A 15,346-nucleotide genomic window follows, 5' to 3' on the forward strand; every position below is an offset into this window, starting at 1 on the left:
GCAATTTTTTCCCTACGTTTTCTAAGTGCTTAGAAAGCAGGTTTTTTTTTTTTTTGGTTTTTTTTTACTACCTGATGTCAGGAAGTGAACTCTTGTACCCGGTAATAAATAAATGCAATGTATTTATTCATCAAAGCGCTTGGGAAATCACTATAGAGGGCGGTTTTTTTTTTTTCAAGTGCTTTGTGATTTACCTATACATTCCTTTACAGGCAAGTCGGACTAAAAATGGTACAGGCAGTGCTTAGGTGAGCGAATTGGAATCAAACCGCTCAGATGTGAACTCTCTCATAGGGAATCATTGCACAAGCGCTTTTAGGGCAATTTCTGAAATCACCTGCGCACAAAAAACACCCGCAAACACCCTTAAAGCGGAATATAACCCTGCATTTCAACTTTGCTCTAAAACATTATTTACAGCATATTATATGCAAAAAGCATTTTTTTTTTTACTAGACCAGCATTGGAAGGGTTAAACACAGAGGTTTAAAGTTCTGTGGAGAGATATGCAGAAGTTCAGATTGTTACATTCTATTTAGTTATATGTATCTATTGAGAAATGTTACACACTCTTTGGCTGTCCTCCAGCTCCTGAGAGAGTGAGTCACATTCAACACTTAGATACATTTATGTAAACAAAATGTATCTGTCAGCTTCGGATGCGTCTGCAGAAATCTTCAGGAACTTTAAAGCTGTGTGTAACCCTTCCAATGCTGGTCTAATAAAAAAAAAAATGCTGGTTGCATATAATATACTGTAAATAATGTTTTAGAGCAAAGTTGAAATGCAGGGTTATATTCCGCTTTAATGTGAACAAGGCCTAAGAGTTGCACCTACAGGTGTCCCCTGAGCTTGTTTAAAGATCCAGCATGCCAAATCAAATCTTTAAATGACAGTGACCTGAGTACATTTTCCCACTCATTACCCCGCATGCCGGAAGCCACTCTGTCCTGTGCCATACCTTTGTCCCTCCTTCCTTTGCAGTGCGACGTGTCTAGAAAGCGCTCCTTCCGTGCAGTTCCACCTGAATGATTGAACTCAATCCTGACAGGTGACAGAGATAATACATTTGTACGTAGCTTTACAAATTGACCACATCTTGGTACATTCACAGTCCAGCCCGGAAGCCTCATATTTAGTAGTGAGCAGGTCTAATAACTCACCTTCATACACTGGTGGTGATTACCCAGTGTTATATGTTACGTATTACACCCCTCTATGGGATAAAAATGACTACTGTCATTCAAACATTTCTGCTGTACTAGATACTGCCTGATATAACATCACTTGTTTCTGCTCTTTCCATTCAGGTTCTTTTCATTGACCCAACCCAGGAATCTACTTCTGAGCTGATCAACTTAGCAGAGATGTTCCTCAGTAACCACATGCCTGTCAGGTAACTACGTGCCCACTTACTGCCAAACACAGGACATTGCTTTGTACTTTGTTAGTCAAAACATGTAAACGTAATACTTTAATTTGTTGACTTACCACATGAAAAAAAGTCTGTAATGCTGCAAGTTTTCAGAGATCTAGTCTTATTTGGCCTAAGTCCAGATCTCTCCTTTCTGGACACAAATACAAATCTCCACCCTTGGGCATATATATGGATTCCCCTCTCTGGACGTATATATATATATATATATATATATATATATATATGTATGTATGTATGTATGTATATATATATATATCTCCCATCTCTGGTTTTGTATACAGATCCTCTTTATATTGTGTATTCCGGGTAAGCACTGGCTTTTTTTGGTTTGTAATTTGAGTTTTCTAGTAGTGCAGTTCACCTTTTGAACACTGGGGGGCATTGTCTTTCAGGATTGGTCTGGTGTTCGTTATAAACGATGCTGATGAGGTTGACGGCTTTGAGGACGCAGGTGTTGCTCTGCTAAGGACTTTTAACTACGTGGCTGATGAGGAGGATAATTACCATGCTTTCCAGATGGTTATATCGGTAGGTTGCTAGAGGCATAAGGGAACTATCAATCAGAATCCCCTTTCATGAGCAGAAATCTAGTGGCATTAATGTCACACGATCACTAACACAGCAGCTTTATTGCTGTACAGTAGCTAATGCACTTTAGAGAGGGGAGAGCTGTGAACATATTTCTTTGTATTTATTGGTTTCTGCCAACTGTAAAGACACTCTGGTTACCCTCATGTGCTGTCAAGGCTTTTATAAGAGCATCATAAAAATGAAATAGATGGCAAAGTCTCTCCTTATAATTCATGTCCTAACCTGTATAAAGACTACATATTCATATTAACCCTTCACACACTGAAACCCGTATCCTTTTTTTTTTCATTCTCTTTTTGTATATTTATTATTATTATTATTTAGTATTAATATAGCGCCGACATATTACGCAGCGCTGTACAATGTATATATATATATCTTGTCACTAACTGTCCCTCAAAGGAGCTCACAATCTAATCCCTACCATTGCCATATGTCTATATTATGTAGTGTAAGTACTGTAGTCTAGGGCCAATTTTTTAGGGGGAGCCAATTAACTTATCCGTATGTTTTTGGAATGTGGGAGGAAACCGGAGTGCCCGGAGGAAACCCACGCAGACACGGAGAGAACATACAAACTCCTTGCAGATAGTGCCCTGGCTGGGATTCGAACCAGGGACCCAGCGCTGCAAGGCAAGAGAGCTAACCACTACGCCACCATGCTGCCCAATACTGCAATAAAATGCTGCTACGGTTTGTTTAAATAGGAAGTTCGAATTTAGCAGTTTGCTTAACTTATCAGTCTCGCCAAGGTGTACCTGCACTAACCTGTACCATGCTTAGCACTGCAAGAAGATGTATTAGGCATCATGACTTTATAGGGTGCACCCTTCCTACTCTTAACCTACTCTTATGCTGTGTATGGTACAAGGTTGTTGGAGGGACTGGTCAGGGAAAGTCACCTTGGCAATGTTGGTGATCTTTAGGAGGAGTTGGTATCATGCTACTGAAATAGCTAAAATTGGTCATTTACAGAAAACCTGTAACCACTCTCCCTCCCCGGGGGATACTTATCTCGGGAGGGGGAAGCCTCTAGATCCTAATGAGGCTTCCCCTGTCCTCCTCACCCTTGGGATCCAGCGCTGGCAGCCCCTGAACACCATCGAGGTAAATACCTACCGTATATACTCGCATATAAGCCTAAAGCCTTAGGTAAAGCCTATTTACCTAAAAAAACTGAGAAAAATGATTGACCCCCATATAAGCCGGGGGTAGGAAATGCTGGCCGCCTTATTCCCCTAGTGTGTCCCAGTATAGCTAGTATAGTGCCCAGTATAGCTAGTATAGTGCCCAGTATGGGTAGGTAGTGCTCCAGTATAGCTAGTATAGTGCCCAGTATAGCTAGTATAGTGCCCAGTATGGGAAGGTAGTGCCCCAGTATAGCTAGTAAAGTGCCCCAGTATAGCTAGTATAGTGCCCAGTATAGCTAGTATAGTGCCCAGTATAGGTAGGTAGTGCCCCAATATAGCTAGTATAGTGCCCAGTATAGCTAGTATAGTGCCCAGTATGGGTAGGTAGTGCTCCAGTATAGCTAGTATAGTGCCCAGTATAGCTAGTATAGTGCCCAGATAAGCTAGTATAGTGCCTCAGTATAGGTAGGTAATGCCCCAGTATAGCTAGTATAGTGCCCAGTATAGCTAGTATAGTGCCCCAGTATAGCTAGTAAAGTGCCCCAGTATAGCTAGTATAGTGCCCAGTATAGCTAGTATAGTGCCCAGTATAGCTAGTATAGTGCCCAGTATAGCTAGTATAGTGCCCAGTATAGCTAGTATAGTGTCCAGTATAGCTAGTAAAGTGCCCTAGTATAGCTAGTAAAGTGCCCAGTATAGGTAGGTAGTGCCCAGTATAGTGCCCAATCCCCCCCCCCCCCCCCCCGGCCGCCGCTTCTTCTATTCCCCTCTCCTGCTTGCTTCATAATTCACAGCAGCGCTCTTCATGGCTGCTGTCTGTGATGAGGCAGGAAGCAGAGAGCGCGGCTTCCTGTAGCGCCGTTGCTATGGGAACCGCTCTCTGCCTCATCACAAACAGCAGCCGTGAAGAGCGCTGCTGTGAATTATGGAGCGAGCAAGAGAGGGGAATAGAATAAGCGGCGCCGGCTAAGGTAATAGCGGACCACATGGCTCGCATACAAGCCGACCCCCCAACTTTTTACCCACTTTTGGGGGGTCAAAAACTCGGCTTGTATGCGAGTATATACGGTAGCTGCATAGGCAAAATAGTGGCTTTGACCAGGCTCAGGCAGAAATAGCCAGGCCTGATTGGGTCCGCTCTACTGCGCAGGTGACTCGCTTCTAAATATTGTAAACACCTACAGCAAAATGAGGTCTTTCTTTTGACTTATAGATGTGCCAGTCAAGCCAGTGGAACTCTAAACAAAGATCACATTTTGTGGTAGTTAATGTTTTTCTAAATAATAATAATAAAAAAAGGATTCATAGCCTATTAGGTTTTCTCCCGGAAGATCATTTTTCACCTTATCTAAAAAAAAAATAACTTTCAGCATTTAGCAGTTGGAAAAAGTGCTAAATAAATAGGTAAAAAGTAACATCAAACTTATTTTAAGCAATTTCTTGCTTGGTGGGATCTTTGAAGGTGTTTATTGGTAAGGTTAGAAAATTCAGTATCTCCTTGGACAATAGGATACTAGACAATGCATTTAGTACTAAAACTAGTCAAACAAATTTAAAAAATGCTACACATCCCTGTTAAGTGAGAGCTTGAGGTGGCCTGGAACACAAAAGTGAGCGACTTGCCTAGGTTGAAGGGAAGCCTCTGGATCCTCGCCCTACCGCCCCTGCTCAGAACACTTCTGAAGATGGAAGCTGTTCCCTTCTTCATGCACGGCCGCGGCCATGCATACTGCTCCCGCACCTATGCAATAGCAAGGTGCTGCCCATGGACGAGAGGCTTGGGCTTTCTGCGCAGGTGCAGCCATACGTGTGCATGCCCAGGACAGTCGTGCATGAGGAGGAGGCGGCCCCGATCGGAAATCCGACCAGCTCTTGTTTGATTTCCTTCAGGGATATGCGAGTGGCAATGGTGGAGGCCAGGATGATGTAGGATGCCTCTGGAGGATTCAGAGGCTTACCTCTTCTCCGATTCCAATACACTTTATGTAGAGATTGAACAATTTATTTGATAGATTTACTCATTCATTTAACTTGTGATATCAATTGCAGATAATCTCACTAAATGTCACTTGTGAGCCAATAAAATGTGAGGAAGTGCCGTGAGCCATTCCGGTTTGTCCTCTTTCCCTGCAGATATACAACAAGGTCCGGTCCGGTGAAAAGCTGACTGTGAAGCATGTCACCAGTGTTCTGGAACAGACATACCGCTATGTGGAGCTGAGCAGCATCTTGGGTCATGACTCCGCTTATGACCAGTATAGAAAGGTATGAGTACCCCTTAGAATGTTTCCGCATTTATTCAGCAAGGGTGAAAAAGTGACAATAACAACAAATAACATTTTTAAAGCGATTTTCTCCCGTAGGACTCAAAGTACATAAGCATGGCTTGAGCCAATAATTGGTTGATTGGTAAATCGTGGTACAGAGGGAGAATTCTATAAGTCCTGAAATCTCAGGCTAAACAGGTGGCTTGTCAGTCTGGATTTGAATAACTTCAGGGAAGGGGCTGTCTTTACTGGGTATGGTAGGGAGTTCCAAAGAGTAAGGGTAGCATGACAGAAAGCTCTGTCTGCAAAGGTTTTAAGGTGCACTCTGGGAGTGACTAAGTTAATGGAACCTGCTGATCTGAGGTTGTGAGAGGTGTGGTGCAGCTTTAGCAAGTCCTTCATGTATCCGGGACACAAACTTCAAGCCCATATATTCTAGAATAACAGTAATATACCCTCAAAAGATACATATAAAAAAGCAACTATTTATGGATTTTTTTAATTTTTTTTTTTACGTTTACTTGGGAGGGGGGGTTGTGGCGCACACCCGCTAATTAAACACTGGACGCGTGTACGCATCCAATTAGACTTAAATGGTGCCTATCTGGACTACTATAGTTATTTATATAGGCTGAAGTGTTTAATAGTTAAATTTAAAAGTCATATGACATCTTCAATGTAGCAAACAGTAGTAATGGAATACTATACATAACGCAGGAGAGTATTTCAAGTTTGTACAGGGTTGATTAGGAGCAAAATGGCTGCCTACCCTGTACGGATTAAAAGCTGTTTTTACTGGGATGTGCGCTGCCACTCTCTGTTGTTGACAGTATATTGATATTAGCTATATTGGGAGCAGCACAGTAGTAGGCGGTCTTGTGGACTTGTGCACCCTTTCTCTTTTTGATTGCCTCAGCGTTTTCTGCTGAAATCTTGTCTAATATGTAATGGTGCAGGGTGGTAGTTGCCGGGTAAATGATCGATGTCAGGAAGACAGTTGTTTTCCTAATTTACCACACATTTTATAGTGTATAGCCAGCATAATGCTTTCTTGTCTGTCCATGCATAATTTCTAGTTCTCTAAAATGTACACACATACGACAACAATCGTTCGTTGTGAACGACGAACGATCTTTTAATTGAGGAAAGAACGACCTAGCTTTTAAAGCTGTGTAACGATCTGATCGTTTGTTAACGAATGATCCGGAACAACATTACATACTGTTCCTGGAAGTTACATCATAGCAAGTTCCGCCCGCACGTAACGAACGGTTCAAAACGTACGCTACGCTGTAAAGCTAACGTTGCGCATATGACATAACTCAATTTCTATTTCATACTGTCGGGATGTAGTAGAGCATCTAGATAATATAGTGTTCACAAAACATACAGAAATACACTTTGTCCTGTTAAAATCAAAATTATGGTATAATCATGTAGTATACAACTCGTCACTGGGCACAATCATAGAACGAACGTTACATCGCAAGGGGAAAATTTAATGTGCTGTGACGATAAAACGAAGTGCGCATGTCTTGCCTACTACGAAAGACCGTTTCTTAACGATGTACTACTTTTGCTAACGATCGTCGTTTAAAAAAATCCGCCAGGACAGATCCTTAGTTTTTAACGATCTAGCTCATCCATCGTTTGACTTAATGATCGTTGGCTGTTTTTTTTAAACGATCGTCGTTTGAAATGATCGGGGAACGATCGTTTCAAACGACTATAGTCGCATGTGTGTACGCACTTTCAGAAATGCAACTTACTCAGGTAGCTCACGTTGTTCCTTTGTTGTAGTGCAGGCTTTCTCAACCAGGGTTCCTTGAGGACTCTGCAGGGCTTCCTTGGCATTTTATCCATCGCGGGGGAAGTATAATAGAGCACATTATAATAGGGGGGATTGTAAAAAGAATCTCTAAATTGGGGATCAGAATAAAAATGAGCACAGTATAATGAGTGGCAGTGTAATAGGAGGTAGTGAAATGAACAGCCTCACCTACTTTTAAAGACCATGGCTCTGGAAAAATAAATGCAGGGGCTCCTCGAGATCCAAAAGTTATTTGCAGGGTTCCTCCAGGGTAAAAAGGTTGAGAAAGGCTGTTGTAGTAGCTGCTAAAAGGCATTACTATTAATTCTCACTTTTCTGCTTTCACTGGTATTGTGCTGTTTTATTTCAGGAAGGGAAAGAATACTTTTTGCAGACAGGTTTGTCTCCACTCCCTGTGGTTCTTTTCAATGGAGTGCCATTTCCAAGAGACCAGCTGGACCCTGATGAACTGGAGACTTCAACCATGCACAAAATCCTCGAGTCAACCACCACCTTCCAGAAAGCTGTGTATCTGGTGAGCTCGTATTACCAGCAAATCAGTGATAAGACTCAAAGATGTCCCTATCATTCTGTCATTAGAGCCTGCTTCCACTAGGAGCGAATTTGTGCGTTTTTTTTTTTCAGCACACAAATTCGCACAGCTATGGGCCTGTTTCCATTAGATGCAAAAGTTGCATTAAAAAAGTTATTTTTTTGGACGTCGCAATTAGGCCAATAACAATGCAATTTTCATGTTTTCTTGCTTTGTTTTTGTATGCCTAAAAATCGGGACTTCCTTCTTTGTAAAAAAACACACCCAAAATTGTTTTGTGAATTTGCATGTAAGAATCGCGCATGTGAATTTCAGACGGTGTGGAAAATCTTGCACAGGAACTGTGACGGTGGTAGTAGTAGTAGTAGTAGTAGTAGTAGTAGTAGTAGTAGTAGTAGTAGTAGTAGTAGTATTTAAATTTTGTTAGTAAAATACTGATAATTGTTACCGATATATTACTATAACTAAACCTAACCCTACTCTCACACTGAACCCTCCACTACCGATGCCTAACCCCCCCCCCCCAAAGGTGCCTAACCCTAAGACCACCTTGTGGTGCCTAACCCTAATGCTAGGTACACACTAAGAGATTTTCTGGCAGATTTACTGTCAGATCGATTATTTCAAACATGTCCGATTTGATTTCCGATCGATTTTTGAGCATTTCCAGATCGATTTCCTATTGAAGTGAATGGGAACTGGTCGGAAAATGTTTAGAAATCGATCGTAAATCAGATCAGACATGTTGGAAATAATCAATCTGACAGTAAATCTGCTAGAAAATCTGATAGTGTGTACCTAGCATAAGACACCCCCCCCCCCATGGTGGTGCAATAAACAAATCAGAAAACCACAAAAAAAGATAATTACTGTGTGCCGACTGGCATCCAAATTTCCCCTTTGTCACCAGCTTTGCCAGCTTAAAAACTGAGAAACAAACCCAGCACAAACGACAATAATTGGGTGTCCGACTTTACCTTTTGGTGCCAGCTTGACGATATTTTCAATTAAAGTGTACGGCGGTGCCTGAATTTTTTTTTTTTTCCCGGAAAACACATGTCCCTAATTTGCCTGATACTGTAAGAATCGCATATATATTTATGCGATTTCACATGCGGTTCACATGCTTCTAGTGGAAACGTAGCCCTACATGGCTTTTTTTATATTAGATGTTGCCTATTTGTGTAGACCAGCTTACCTCAGCCTGCATATGGCTTCATGGAAGTTGTGCCTTCTGTGGATTAGGACATAATCATCTTTTGAAACCTAATTTTTAATGTTAATAGGGAGAGCTGACAAACGACCATGATGTGGTGGATCATCTCATGACTCAGCCTAACGTCGTTCCTCGGATTAACTTGAGAATCCTGGAGGGGGAGCGTCAGCACCTGGACCTGACCGCTATAAGTAAATCGCTTTACTTACCTTTGCCGGTTTTATGTAATAAACCTTTGTAAAAAGCCAGGGTTATAGTATTCACCTAACGTACTTGTTGGGACTACAGTATAGAAGAAAATGTCCTGTTGTGTATGTTCTGTTAGTACAAATGATTTTTGGATCCAAGCAACTGTTTTCATTTACCCAAGTGCTCTTTAAGTTGTGTTATTTCTGTTGACTCTTTTTTCACATTCACATAGCTGTGCAACTGTAGAAATTCCTTTTTGAGGTTATTTTTTTTATTTATACCTTCCTATATGATTATAGACAATGGCACTAGAACATTTTTTTAATAGTTCAACCTAATTGCATAAATCCGCATCAGACCTTGACCTCAATTCACTAAGATCATGCTAGAGATAATAAGGCAAGAGAAAACTTACCTCCACACGTGAGAGAGTTATCTTACCTCTTTATTCCTTAAGTTACACCTACTCTGTAGTTAATTTACCTCCTCTGTAGTTAATTTACCTCCTCTGTAGTTAATTTATAGTTAATTTACCTCCTCTGTAGTTAATTTACCTCCTCTGTAGTTAATTTACCTCCTCTGTAGTTAATTTACCTCCTCTGTAGTTAATTTACCTCCTCTGTAGTTAATTTACCTCCTCTGTAGTTATTTTCACATGCAGCTAATTAACAGCCTGTCTTTAACACTGGAGTTATTTTAAGGATTGGAGAGTTAATTTAAAGACAGAAGAGTTAACTTTAGGCTTGCCTGAGGTAAAATGTTTCCTGAATACTACATGCCTTATCACCATGGTAACAACTCTAGAAGAGTAATTGAAGACAGGAGATAAGTTTAGTGAATTAAGGCCCTTGTCTTTTTTTCCTTATCGTCTAAAACTGTTTGCACACCTTCAAATTACCGTATGTCCCTAGGGTGACGGTTTTTACAGACATGTCGCTAGTCTCCAGGCTAGGAATGCATTCTGTTGTTATGGAAGGGGAGAGCAGCGCGATAACAATGCACTCAATCAGTTTAGGCTCACCATCTCCTCAAAGTGTTCGGCGGCCACTATACTCACAGTACTTTCTCAGCAGAGGTGGCCCCAGCAGGCTAGGTCAAGAACCATCTTGTGTGTTCAAGGCTTAACCACTTCCCCTCCTCCAGGACGAGTAACTACATCCCTGCTAATTCCCTCTTCTCCTTGCAGGGACGTAGCTGATGTGTCCCTTCCCGCCGTGCACTCCTGTTTGCCCTCTAGTGCTAGTTATAGCTGCCGATCATTAGACGGGAGATCAATGAATGGGAACACAATTCCCATTCATTGATCTGAGTCCCTGCGTGAATGACTGCCGCCATCAGTGAGACAGTGCCGTCATTCACAAGAGCCAATACTTACACGCCCATCAGCGGTGCTCTCACGAGTAATCACCAGTAACGTGATTCAAATGAGCTGTAATTGCCGCGGTGGCATGCGGCAGGGTTAATTACCCATAATGCTATGTGGGTATTAATTACAGTAGCATGTATTATTTTAAAACTATAATGACCGAAAACTGAAACATAATGATTTTTTTCCATTTTGTTTTTATTATTCCCATTAAAACACATTTACTGTATATTCCAGCGTATAAGACGGCCCTCAACTTTTCCAGTTAAAATATACATTTTGGGATATACTCGCCCTATGAGACTACCCCTCTTGACTCTTAGAAATGTGTATACTGTACTGTGTGTACCGGTGCTATACTGTAACAAACAGATACTGGTGCTGTACTGTATGTGGTACCCAGTATACAACAACCAGCCAATCACGGCAAGCAATGTACCTTACAGTGATTGGCTGGTTCTTGTATACAAAGCCTGCTTGGATTGGTCAGCTATCCTTGTCTCCAAGACTATCAGAGCGGTAGCGCAAACACGCCTCTTTCACCAGTCTGGCCCACCCATGTAAACTATTACCTCCTTGTCTGCCCCTAAGGGCGGATCATGGGCCCGACACGTGTCAGTTGATCCTGCGGGATGTATTTTTCCTTTTTTGTGGAATTTTTCAAATAAAGAATATTGTCTTTTATCTACCTCACTATTGTCTGCGGATCCCTTGTGTTGTGCCAGTGATATATAAATGCATGATATTAATAGTACAGGTTGTAGACAAGTAATGTATTTTTATCCTTGTTTTGTGTAAAGTTGTTGTAGAGATGCAAGGATTGCTTTTCATGGCCAATACAGTAAAACCTCGGATTGGGAGTAACTTGGTTTAAAACCGCTTTGCAATACCAGCAAACATTTCTGTGAAATTTTGACTTGATATAACAAGAAAAAAAAGTATACATGCGCCAGGTCATCACAACTGAGCTGATAGTGGTGTTCCATCCTTAAATAATTGTCTCCTTTATTTGTCTCGTTCATCACAGATAATTTCTTTGTGGATGATTATGCTAGATTCAGTGTGCTGGAGTCCAGAGATAAGAGTGCTGCTGTTGCCAACAGTATGACCTACCTCACTAAGAAAGGTAAGCATGTATTCTGACATCATTTTTAGTCATGGGACTTGTTGGTGACAGATTTGTGGGCCAATAGTATAGCCCTTCTTGAGAGGGCAACAAGACCCTGAGCCTCTTGTGTGGGAACTGTTTGTGCTTATTGCCAACAGCAACCTGTCATAATACTAATTTTTAGTTATTTGCAAGTCAGCGCTGCAAAACTGACAGTTGGATGCAGGGTAATCAACAGTCAATAATAATAGGATAACAAATGCAGGGGACAGACTTCCTACCCGTGAGATTACAAATCTAGAATGGGTACAGACCACAAAAAGGAGAAAACAATAGACAAATCTTTATCACTATTTGTATTTATACATGCATTTTTATTAAAGAGAATCTGTACTCTACTTCTTTTCATTATGTTCTCCTGGGCCCCTCTTTGCTGTTTCTGCCACTCCCCGCTGCAATCCTGGCCTGTAATTGACAGTTTTAGGCAGTGTTTACAAACAAAAAACATGGCTGCTAACCAGCATGTGATAGGCTGAGAGAAGCTCAGTCTGTGACTCATACAGAGCCTGGAGGGGGCATGGAGAGGGTGTGTATAACTTCTACCTATCACAGCAGAGCAGCACATTCCTGCCGGAGCCCACAAAGCTGACAAAGGAAAGAAGATTAGATTATATAACAGAGATAATACAGCCACTGTGCAACTAGGAAAGGCTGCAATAGGACAGACCACATTAGAACAGGTATAAGAACTTATGGGATAGAAGAAATAAGGCTGAAAATTTTGTTAGAGTCTCTTTAAGCACCTTTTGATATAGGTTAACTTTAACACAAACCTGAACAGAAAATAAACTTAAAGGGAAGAACCGCAGTTGGTTAAAAAAGAAATAGAAATGCTAATCGACTTACCAGGGGCTTCCTCCTGCCCATGGCAGGCAGGACGTGCCCTCGAAGCCGCTCCGGAGGCTCCCGGTCTTCGGTGGCTCACGCGACCTGACCAGGCCGGCTTCCTGGTCGGGCTTCTCCTTGCGCTCCAACGTGCGTCTCACGCGGTCGCTGTGACATCATCGCTGACTACTGAGCCTGCGAAGTACAGCCTGGAGGGCGTCCGATGACGTCAGCGCGACCACGTGAGACGCACATTGGAGCGCACAAGAGCCCGACCTGGAAGCCGGCCTGGCCAGGTCGGGTGAGCCACCGGAGAAGACCGGGAGCCTCCGGAGCAGCGTCGAGAGCACGCCCTGCCTGCCACGGGCTGGAGGAAGCCCCAGGTAAGTGGATTAGTATTTCTATTTCTCCTTGAACCCTCCCTTTAAGAGACTTGTATGTATGTTTAGTACTAATGGTAAATAAAGGTTTCCTGCAGTCTCATATTTTTATTTTTCACTTTAAGGGCTGAATTTGTAAGACGGAATTTGTGCCATGTTAGTGTGATGTCAAATCTGTTTCAATCAGTTGCAAGACTAAATAAATCATTTTTCCTTTGAAATGTATAGCCTAGTTGTTTCCTCAGACATTTTTTGGCTTCTGGCTACTTCTCACGAGATTATTTCTACTGTAATGCCTGGTACAAACCATGCAATTTCCCGTCAGATAGAAGGGTTGAATCGATTATTTCCGACAGGTGCAATCTGATTTCCAATCGATTTTGTATAGAAGTGATCAGAAAAATGTTCGCAAATCAGACCCAAAATTCCACCTGTCTATCTGCCAGAAATTTGCATGGTGTGTACCAGGCGTTAGGCCTCGTTCACATCAGATGCGCTGGAAAACGCATGAAAACGCATGGTCAAAAACGCATGCGTTTCTGCGCGTTTTTCAATGCGTTTCTGTGCGCTTCTGTGCGTTTTTTTAACGCATAGCCATGCGTTTGTACGCGTTTCTATGCGTTTTTCTGTAGCTGCGTTTTTGCAACAAGATGTATCAGATGTTAATAAAGATTTATTTTTTTGTTTTTTTTTTTACACTGATTATATCCTGTGATGTCATATCCTTTCTCTGTGGTGTGTAGGAGTTTTGATAGAGAAAGGAGTGTTGTTATTTTTAAGCTGTTTAAAAATGTATTCGATGGCTGCTTTAGCAATTGTTATCATCGTTGCCATCTTGCTAAGAAGGAGAAGACCCAGAAGATACTGGGTTCATCCGATTTTGAAAGATCGGAAAGATAAAGGACAATTTTGGACTCTCTATGACGACCTCAGACTTCACCCTGACAAATTTTTCAACTATACAAGGATGTGTATACAAAGGTAAATTTAATATATGCAATTACTTATTACCTTTCCATTAGCATATATGTACCTTGTTTTTACTAGGGCTCGTTTCCACTATTGCGGTGCGTTATCGCCTGGATTCCACCGCTGATGAAATCGCATGCGGATGCGATTCTGCATGCGGTTATTGCCGCGAATTCGCATAGGTGCGGGTATATGCGAATTTAACCATGTCACTGCTGGTGTGAATTTCCATTAGTACCTATGGGAATCCGCATGAAAATTTGCATATCAAATCCGCAGGTGAATTCCCTATTAAATACATTAGCGGCGATTCGCATGCATTCCACTCGCAGGCGATTTCTGCAGCGCTTTTGTGCGTTTTTTCACCGCTGAAAAAAAACGTACCTCAACAACGCTGCAGTGGAAACAGGCTCATCAACTTGAATATGTGCGAATCCGCATGCGTTGGACGCATGCGGATTCGCGATAGTGGAAACGTGCCCTCAGTGCTGGTTTCTTTTCCTGTAGTTTTGATGATCTTCTTGAAGAACTGCATGATGATTTGAAACATGAAGATACCAGATTCCGGCAAGCTATTCCACCATGCGAGCGACTGATGTTAACACTAAGGTAACATTTAAAAAAAAAAAAAATCACAAAAACATCACACACCATGCCCATACCAGACTAGGTCCGGGCACCATGCCCAGGTCAGAGTAGGCCTCAGCATTACGCCCAGTCCTGGGCACAGAGTAGGCCTCAGCACCATGCCCAGTCCCGGGTGTCATGCCCAGTCCCAGAGTAGGCCTCGGTACCATCCTCAGTCCCTGTGCCTAGTCCCAGGTATCATGCCCAGTTCCGGGCACAGAGTAGGCTTCGTCACTAGGCACAGGGACTGAGGATGGTGCCGAGGCCTACTCTGTGCCCGGGACTAGGCACAGGGACTGAGGATGGTGCAGAGGCCTACTCTGTGCCCGGGACTAGGCACAGGGACTGAGGATGGTGCAGAGGCCTACTCTGTGCCCGGGACTAGGCACAGGGACTGAGGATGGTGCAGAGGCCTACTCTGTGCCCGGGACTAGGCACAGGGACTGAGGATGGTTCAGAGGCCTACTCTGTGCCCGGGACTAGGCACAGGGACTGCGGATGGTGCCGAGGCCTACTCTGTGCCCACGACTAGGCACAGGGACTGAGGATGGTGCCGAGGCCTACTCTGTGCCCGGGACTGTGCATGCTGCCCTGGACTAGGCACGGGGAATGGGCACTAGTGCCTAGTCCCGGGTATCATGCACAGTCCCAGGCACAGAGTAGGCCTGGGCACTATGCCCAGTACCCGTGCCTAGTCCTGGGCACAGAGTAGGCCTCGGCAGCATGCCCAGTCCCTGTGCCTAGTCCCGGGCAGCATGCCCAGTCCCGGGCACAGAGTAGGCCTCGGCACCATGCCCAGCCCGACTAGGCCCAGGCA

At 42.9% G+C, this 15,346-nt stretch overlaps 1 protein-coding gene across 1 annotated transcript in view; it reads left to right on the forward strand.

Annotated features, from left to right (window-relative positions):
* The window catches only part of UGGT1 (UDP-glucose glycoprotein glucosyltransferase 1), a 164,384-nt gene that overhangs the window by 80,753 nt on the left and 68,285 nt on the right, over positions 1–15,346 (forward strand). Inside the window, exons 13-18 of the mRNA XM_068233269.1 lie at positions 1,311–1,396; positions 1,831–1,966; positions 5,293–5,424; positions 7,607–7,771; positions 9,076–9,196; positions 11,588–11,686. Coding sequence (XP_068089370.1) covers positions 1,311–1,396; positions 1,831–1,966; positions 5,293–5,424; positions 7,607–7,771; positions 9,076–9,196; positions 11,588–11,686 — 739 coding nt within the window. The remainder of the gene's footprint in view (positions 1–1,310; positions 1,397–1,830; positions 1,967–5,292; positions 5,425–7,606; positions 7,772–9,075; positions 9,197–11,587; positions 11,687–15,346) is intronic.

This window comes from Hyperolius riggenbachi, chromosome 4 (assembly GCF_040937935.1).
Source record: "Hyperolius riggenbachi isolate aHypRig1 chromosome 4, aHypRig1.pri, whole genome shotgun sequence".
Taxonomy (NCBI): Eukaryota; Metazoa; Chordata; class Amphibia; order Anura; family Hyperoliidae; genus Hyperolius; species Hyperolius riggenbachi.